The sequence below is a fragment of the Carlito syrichta genome, unplaced genomic scaffold (assembly GCF_000164805.1).
Source record: "Carlito syrichta isolate Samal-C Ts95f unplaced genomic scaffold, Tarsius_syrichta-2.0.1 Scaffold106263, whole genome shotgun sequence".
Classification (NCBI taxonomy): domain Eukaryota; kingdom Metazoa; phylum Chordata; class Mammalia; order Primates; family Tarsiidae; genus Carlito; species Carlito syrichta.
In genome coordinates, this window is record NW_007050359.1 from 434,047 (window position 1) to 443,115 (window position 9,069).

General features: G+C 41.6%; 1 protein-coding gene across 1 annotated transcript in view; it reads right to left on the bottom strand.

The window, feature by feature from the left end:
* The window catches only part of CC2D2A (coiled-coil and C2 domain containing 2A), a 103,505-nt gene extending 94,652 nt beyond the window's left edge, over positions 1 to 8,853 (bottom strand). Inside the window, exons 1-5 of the mRNA XM_008066948.2 lie at positions 8,745 to 8,853; positions 7,869 to 8,045; positions 3,677 to 3,839; positions 2,414 to 2,550; positions 1,589 to 1,720 (exon numbers count right to left, since the gene is read on the bottom strand). Coding sequence (XP_008065139.2) covers positions 1,589 to 1,720; positions 2,414 to 2,550; positions 3,677 to 3,704 — 297 coding nt within the window. The 5' untranslated portion in view covers positions 3,705 to 3,839; positions 7,869 to 8,045; positions 8,745 to 8,853. The remainder of the gene's footprint in view (positions 1 to 1,588; positions 1,721 to 2,413; positions 2,551 to 3,676; positions 3,840 to 7,868; positions 8,046 to 8,744) is intronic.
* Positions 8,854 to 9,069: the final 216 nt, after the last annotated feature.

Here is a 9,069-nt window from a genome sequence, read left to right on the forward strand (position 1 = left end):
GAAATTTATAATTTTACAACTAATTTAAGATATAGACTGGGTCCCCAAAAATGTTTTTAAAAAGCTTAAATGAATGCATAAGAAAAAATGTACTCTCTATTCATTAGAGATTTAAGGAAAAAAAAGCAGGAGGAAAACTTGAAATTCAGAACATTCTTCTATGGACAATTTAAAGATTCTATGAATTGGGTAAAGGTTGCCAACATCTGATTTAGCAGGAGAAGCCCAGATCGAGTTCTACAATATCATCTCAATACTCACAGTGACCCTATGAGGTAGAGAAGGTTGTTGTTATTCCTTTCCTTTCCCCTTCCTTCCTTCCTTCCTTCCTTTCCTTCCTTCCTTCCTTCCTTCCTTCCTTCCTTCCTTCCTTCCTTCCTTCCTTCCTCCCTTCCTTCCTTCCTTCTTTCCTGCCTGCCTTCCAGCCTTCCTGCCTGCCTTCCTTCCTTCCCACTGGGTCTCACTCTGTTGCCCAGGCTGTAGTGCATGGTTTACTGCAGCCTCAACTTTCTGGGTTCAGGCAATCCTTCCGCCTCAACCCCTGTAGTTGCTGGGACTGCAAGTGTGTGCCACCATGCCCAGCTAAATTTTTTATTTTTATTTTTGGTAGAGATTAGGTCTTGCTATGTAGCCCGGGCTGGACTAGAACTCCTGGACTCAAGCAATCCTGTTGCCTCAGTCTCCCAAAGTGCTGGGATTTCAGGCATGAGCCACCATGCCCGGCCTATTTTTCAATTAAGGAAACAGGTCAGAAAAGTAAAGGGCCCATCCAGAGCAACGAACTGAGCAGTCAGCAGGACAGCATGACTCCACTTAGAGTCTCTGCCATGAGCCTGTCTTCTCTGTTCATCGTCCCACTTTCCAGAAGGACTCCCTCATGCTTTTACTTTACCTGTGTTAAAATGTTACAAATTTAAAACTGCAAGGGTTTCTGAAGGAGACAGTCCCAGGAAAGCAAGAATTCAATTAAATATGAAGGCAGGCAACTTTATTTAATGACAGCCAGCAGATACTAAGCTCTGTTTTAAGCACTTATATATATTATCCCATTCAATCTGCACCGCAATTCTTGGAGGTAGGTACCGTTATCACGCCTACTTTACAGATAAAACAAATTGAGGCATGAAGGATTGAGAGCCGAATTCACCCAGTGAGTGGTAGAGTGAGGACTCACATCTGGCAGCTTGATACCAGGACTTAGGAAAATACAAGAAAAATGATTTGCAAGGATAGTCAACTTCCAGTTAAACAATAAAAAGCCAAGGGGGGAAATAATCCTGCAGCAAACGTGAGATGATAGAAAAGAGAGGGCAAAAGGAGAAAAAAAGCGGCTAACCTGGATGTGCAAATAAAACTGCTGATTCAGTCATTCCTGGCTAGAAAAACCCACTCCTGGCTTAAGAAGATATTAGGTGAGCAAAATAAAACTTATGCTTGTATAATATGCATGCTGTTTTCCTCTATGTGTAAAATAGTAAATTATCTTAAAAAATTAAAGTAGAACGTTATAAATTCAGCACCCCACACTCTTGGAAAAGCAAAGCAGTTTCAATTTCATGTATTTTGAATGGGAGGGAGCAGTATCTACCTTTTTATACAATGTTTCAAGTTCTGCCTTGATGCTTTGCTCCTGTGTTAACACTGGCGGCCTTGAAGGAAACGGCTTGATGGGGTTTGGCATCGCTAGGATCCTGCCATCATCTCCAAACCATCTTCTTCCCTGCAGATCAGAGGGAAGGACGACATTTTTTTCAAGTTGGACAGAAAATGATTTACAAAACAAGCAGCATGTGTAGGAAAATTCTGTTTCAATGTACACATTTCATATACCTCTTCCTGCCCTAATAGAATTTTAAAAATCTCTTTCCACGGGTCCCCTCCGACTGTGGGAGCTTTTCTGTGCTCTCAATAAATCTTTCCTTCCTCCCAAAATCAAAACAAAACAAACAAACAAAAACAAATCAAGTCTTTACTAACACCTTCCACAACAAATTTAAGATATAGATCCTGGCTCCCAAAACATGTTTTTTTTAAAAAGTTCAAATGAATGATTAAGAAAAAAATTTTTTATTCATTCAAGACATAAGAAAAAAACATAGAAGAAAAACCTGACAGTGGTAACATTCTATGTATGGAAAATTTTAAAATGGTGTAAATGGGTGAAAGATTGCCAGTATCTGATTTAGCAGGAGAAGCCCAGATCTAGTGAGCAGAAGACAGGTCTTGAGCTGTTGAGAGACTGTTTTGTTTGAGGATCACTAAATGTACTGGGGGACAGAGTTAAAAAGGAAAAAACGGACCACTTTCTCTAGAAAACCTCAGGAGGAAAGGAGTGCCCCATCAGACAACAAAGCCAAACCCCTTTATGTCGAGTGTGGTCGGCCCATGCTTGGGAGCAGAGCTACACACTTACAGGCTCCTGCGTCAGCAACCTGTTCTCCATGATGTTCTGATGGCTGTGAGCCATCTCCAGTCTTTCCCCGATGTAGAGGCCTTCATCTTCCAGGAATCTGGGCTGTACATTTTCAGGAAGCTTTTTATAGGTAGGCACTAGACAGTTCATAAATAAATAAAATAAACATCAGTGCCAATCTAAGCATCTCAGATGACAACTTGGTGAATTCACCACCAGAGATTTTGTTTATGGGCTTAGAAGCTGCAAATTCTCCAAGTTAATTTCTAGAAACAGAACTAAGGAAAAGGTGAATGTGCTCCCTTGCATGGCATGTTGTAGAATCATGTAGTTGAGGAATGACACCTAAACAATAACTTAACTCACCAGTGTAGCATACTGAGAAGAGGGCAATTTTCCGATCAAAGGACCTCAGGGACAAGTTTTAGCTTGAGTACCTTTCAGCTGGGTTAATTTTGGGCAAGGCACTTCCTTGAACTCTTTCCTTTTATACAAAGGAAAGAATAAAGATCTACTTAGTTGAGTTCCTGGGAGAATTAAATGAGGAAAAGTATGAGGACATACTTCGTAAATTAAAAAGTTTGAGTAAACGTGGCCATTGCCTCATCTATTCATTCACTCTTTTATTCATTTATAGACCAAATCTTTACTGAGAGCTTCATTTTGCCATTTACTCATGAGACTCTGGGGGTCTGGGCCCAGTCACTGCTTTCCTGGAGCTCAGATTCCAGGGGGAGCACCAGGCAGCAACAGTAAACCAAGGTCTGTACAAGATCATGTCAGAGAGTGGTCAGCACAATCAAGAAAATGCACAGGTAATGGTGTCTTGCTCTGCCACCCAGGCTGGAGTGCAGTGGCATGATCACGGCTCACGGCAGCCTCAACTCCCTGGGCTTAAGCAATGCCAGTTCAACCTCCCAAGTAGCTGGGACTACAGGTATGCACCACCATCACATCAGGGATAAACCAGAGATAAAAGGCAGTTCTCATACACTCTCAGCTGGGAACTAGTCATCGACTTGGTGGAGGGGCTCCTAAAACACCCTGGTGTTCCTTCTGCTCTTTTACTAATACATGTTTGTCGTATGGATATTTTTCCATGTTCGGTATTTTTGTTTTTGATTTGAACATTTTTCTTGATTATTACATCAGATTAGCCCAGAATCCGTTCTGGAAACAAAGCATCCTTACATGCCAGGCATATTTCACCAGAAGGAAAATGACGATGTCTAAGCTGCACAAGAAAGTAAGAAGAGCAGGCACCTGTCTGCCTACTGGGTACAAAGAGCATTTCTCTTTCCTTCTGCAGTCGAACATGGACGCTTTCGTAATCTGCAGGTCTGACTGCCACGAAGTCACCAGCCGCAGGGTCCAAGCCCAAGAGAAAGTCCTCGGCGTCCTTGCCGCTAAGTAGTTCCTCCTCGTCCTGTCCAGCATTTAAAAGTGACAAGAAAAAAATCATTCTAAGATTCTTAGTGTCCTTAGAAAAACAATTAAGAATATTAAACTCATCAAGAGTATTCCTACAACAAAGTCATCTTTCCCTTTTTTTGAAGTGAAAACATAGAACTACATGGGCTTCCATATTTATCCAGTGGGTTTTTGTGGATTGTTTTTCACTATTCTGCACACCTGGAGGACATCAAAAGCAAAGAGGCCTGGATTAAAAGAGAAGTGTTAAGAAAAGCAATAGAAATCCCAGAAAATCTGGCCTCCTCTGGGGTTGCTTATTTTTTGACATTTATTTAAAGAATTGGGCTTGTAAGTTACGCAGCAGTTGAACTTTCCACCAAGCATCAACCCAAGGGCCGAGGTACCGAGCATCCAGGGGCAGAGTCCACACATTCTGCTCAGGGTTTGAATCCTAGCTCCACCTTGCACTGCCCGAGGGACTTACAGGGACTTATTTAACCTTCTGATCCACATTTCCTCATTTGTAAGATGGGCACATTAACAGAGTTTCCATCTTAACACCTTTTTTTTTTTTTTTTTTTGAGCCAGGGTCTTGCTCTGTCGCCCAGACTGGAGTGTAGTGGCACAATCATGGCTCACTGCAGCCTCAACCTCCTGGGCTTGGGGAATCCTGAATCAACCTCCCAAGTAGCTGGGACTATAGGTATGCACCACCACCACATCTGGCTAACTTTTTTATTTTTCTTTATAGCGACAAGGTCTTGCTAAGTTGCCCAGGCTGTTCTTGAACTACTGGGCTTAAAAGATCCTCCTGCCCCAACCTCCCAAAGTGCTGGGATTAGGTGTGAGCCACCGCACTCAATCTTGAGTTTATCTCTTAGCACTTTGTGAGGATACAATGAATTGGTCCATGTAAAAATTCTGAGCACAGGGGCTGTAATCACAAATGTTAGTTGAAGTATGTTAATTATGTTTGCATATGTGCCAAACTTTTTCTGCCTTTCCTTCTTTCTCTTTCTTTCTCTTCCTTTTCTTCTTCTCTGTCTGCTTCTTTTAAAAATTTAAATTTGGTATTCCTTTATGAGCTTTTAAAATCCCGTGTAGACTTCCAGATGGCTGAAGATAGAGGTGGTTACCTATTTACCTGCCTCCTAATATTTCCTCTCAAGACACACAAAATAATAAGGGAAAAGCCAATCTACATGGAAGCTACATTTTCCGACTAACTCAAAGACAGAGAATGACAAAACATCTCAAAGGAAAAACGAGAAAGATCACCAAACAGCAGCATGTAATCTTCCTCTCTCCTGCCCCACCCACCTCTGCTTTGTGGTCCGCAAAGTCAGACTGAGAAAAACTGCAGAAAAGACAGAAAAGAGGAGCTAGTGAAAGGGCTTACGGATGATCTAAAGCTTGATTCACAACAACTAAATCCACTTTGAGTACGAAAATACTTAAACAGGGTCAGGGCAGACTACAGCATGGACTGCAGGGGAAAGGACTTGAACGTGGGTAGGATTTAAAAGGGCAGTTTTAGGCACACATAACTTCTGGGAAAGTGAAAGGAAAAAGGAAGGGAGAAACAGCCTTTGGAGGAAAGTGTCATGATTTCAGAAAATGCCCACAAATGGAGACTTCTACTTTCAAAAGGTGGAACTAATTCGCCTCCCTTTGAAAGTGCACTCTACTTCATGACTTGCTTCAAATGAGTAGAATATGGCAGAAGTGACAGCATATGTCTTCTGAGACTAAGTCACAAAAGGCAGTGCGGCTTCTTTCGAGTTCTCTCCTGGGTCACTTGCTTTGGGCGAAGCCTGCTGTCATAGCGGCAGGACACTTGAGCAACATTATGGGGATGTCTCCATGGCAGGGACAAAAAAGTCACCTTGGAAACAAACCCTCTGGTCTCAGCCAGGCTTCCAGAGTATGGTGGTTTTGACCATCTTGTCTGCCACCTCATGAGAAATTCTGAGCTAGCACAAGCTGAATACTGATTTTCAAAAGGATTATTATCAAGAAAGCCAAAATATTCCCAAGCTTCCATAGACATAGGTAAGAAAAATACACTTCCAGGAGGCATTTTTCCACGGAAGAGATTATAAGTTAAGCATAGCAATATGCCAATCATATGCAAATTTTGTGATGTCTTTATTTTACTAAAAATGAGGTAAAATATCACATCACATAAAATTTACCATTTTGCCTATTTTTTTTTTTTTTTTTTGAGTTGGAGTCTCACTCTGTCACCCAGACTGGAGTGCAGCGGCCGCTCCCAGCCACTGCAGCCTCGACCTGCTGGGCTCCGGCGATCCTTCCACCTCAGCCTTCCAAGTAACTGGAACAACAAGCACGCACTACTACACCCGGCTAATTTTTTTTGTTTATTGTAGAGATGAGGTCTCGCCAAGTGGTCCAGGTGGGTCTTGAACCCGCAGGCTCAGGCAATCCACTCACCTCAGCCTCCTAAAGCGCGGATTACAGGGTGAACCACCGAGCTCAGCTCATTTTGACTATTTTTAGTTGTACAGTTCAGTGGCATTAAGTACATTCACATTGTTGTGCTGCCATTACCACCAACCATCTCCAGAACTTTCTCATCAACCCAGACTTAAACAATAACTTGCCATTTCCTCTTTTCCTCAGCCCCTGGCAACCACTGTTCTACTTTCTGTCTCAATGATTGTGGCTACTCTAAGGACTGCATGGAAGTGAAATCACACCATACTTGTACTTTTGTGACTGGCTTATCTTACTCAGCATAATGTCTTCAAGGTACATGAGTGTTGTGGCATGTGTCAGAATTTTCTTCCTTTTTGAGGTTCACTAATATTCCATTGTGTATATACTATATTTTGTCTATCTATTTTTCTGTTGGGTTGCTTCTACCTTTTGGCTATGGCTACTAATGCTGCCAGGAACATTGGTGCAGAAATATCTGTTCAAGTCCTCTTTTTCAGTGCTTTTGGATATAGACCCAATGTGAAATTGCTGGATCACATTGTAATTCTGTGTTTAAATTTTGAAGAACCACCAGAAATGCACAAATATTCAATTTCTCCACATCCTCTACACCACCAACACTTAATTCTGTTTTTTTGTTGTTGTTACTGTTTTTTGTGGTTGTTTGTTTTGTTTTTTTGAGTAGGAGTCTCACTCTGTCACCCAGGCTGGAGTGCAGTGGCACACTCACAGCCACCACAGCCTCAACCTGCTGGGCTCAGGTGATCCTTCCATCTCAGCCTTCCAAGTAGCAGGAACTACAGGCATGCACCACCACACCCAGTTAATTTTTTGATTTATTGTAGAGATGAGGTCTCACAAAGTTGCCCAGACTGGTCTCAAACCCCTGGACTCATGCAATCTTCTTGCCTCCACCTCCCAAAGTGTTGGGATTATAGGCATCAGCCACTGTGCTCATCTTTTTTTTTTTTTTTAATAATAGCCATTCTAACTGATGTGAAATGGTATTTCATTGAGGGTTTGATTTGTAATATTAGTGATGTTGAGCATTTTTCCATGTGCTTATTGGCCATTTGCATGTCTATTCAAGGTGTCTTTGTCTATTCTTTAATGGCGCATTTTTCTTTTGTCTCACACATACCACCCACTTTTCCAGAAATGAGTGTGGCCTGGTATGGGATTGGGCACACAATTCTGTTCATTTGTAAGACTGTGGGGAGAAAGACCAAGGCTCATTTCCCTTGGAGAGATACACACTTAGCACGTGAAATGAATACTGATCATCGTGTGGGGACTAGCAGGAAAAATACACAAGAAATTTGACTTCAATCTCTTTTTCCGCAAAAGAAAGACAGACAAGGTAATCAAGGCCCTAATACTACCTACATTGTAGGGCGTGATCCAGAGCTACAGAAAGCCACATGAAGCCAGTGCTTCTGCCTCCAGCTCAGACGTGGACGAGGCGTTCCACCTGGTGGTGACAGGTTTCTCCTCAACCGCTTTCTTCCCTGCAGGGCCATCACCATCACCATTTACCCCCAGCCCCCCTCCCCCTCCTCATGACCATCACAGTATTAAATACCGTTTCATCTCCTCCTTCCTGTGTGGGTGATTCCTCTTCCTCCCTGTCCTCCTCCTCTTGATGAGAGCCATCTCTATGTTTTGCTTTTGGTTTTTCCTCCGACTCCTCCGGCTCAGGATTGAAGTTGAAAGTGAAGAAGTTATAGGCCTCTTCTGCAGAAGGAAAACCAGGTGGAACCTAAGGAGAAGTGAGGAGCAGTAGCGATTTCAGATTTTTAAACTGTGATGAGCTCTGCACAGTTAACTGGCAGCTGTCTTGATGCTAATAAGACCACGCATATTCCAGGCTTCCTAAGCATATTATCTTTGCTAACAGTGTGACATTACTGGTAATGAACAAACAAGTGTAGCAGGCATTGGGGGCCTCTTTTAATAGTAACTGCCATTAGTTATTTTTTTAAAAACCAGCAATTATTTACATTCAAATAAGTATATAAATATATAATTTAGAGCAGTAAATACTTTACAAAAGATTACAATGCAAAAAAGTAGACTCATTTTTTATAGGCCAATGCTGAGATAGTTTTATTTAATTATGAGAAATACAGAAATCTTAAACTTTTTCTATGAACTTTTTTTTCTTTTGATTCTTCTTAGTACTCTCTCTTTTTCCTATAATGAAAGCTGATGCAACTTCAGAGCTGAACACATTGTCTTATCACAAACATTTTCTGTCCTTCCTTGCATCCCCCCCTTCCTCAAATCAGGCAGTATTCTAATCTCTCCAGCTAGATTCCAGGATTTTCAAAGTTGGAATAATTTCTCATAATTTTTTCGTTCATACTCCAGGACAGCAGGAGTCAGGTTATGTACGTAATCATTTCTTATTGGGTGTTTTTGCAAAACAAACAAACATGACTTAAAAAGAATTCCTCACCAGGGGTTTAGACTTGATTTTTCGCACAGGATCACGAAACTTTACTCTTGAATAACTTTGGGAATCATCTTCTTGTTGAGTCGTTTCTACCTCTTTACCTGGCTATATGAGTGAAAAAAATGAGAGACAAACCATTTACATCAAGAAACTTAGGATGTTCTAACCCTCCAAAGGCATATCTTCTGACAACCTACCTAGCTTGGAACCAGAAGATATTGAGACCCTAAATAACAATCAAGGAAATCGACTACATAATAAGAAAACTTCCTACAAAAAAAAGCCCTGGTCCAGATGGCTTTCCAGCAGAATTCTACAAGACATTTAA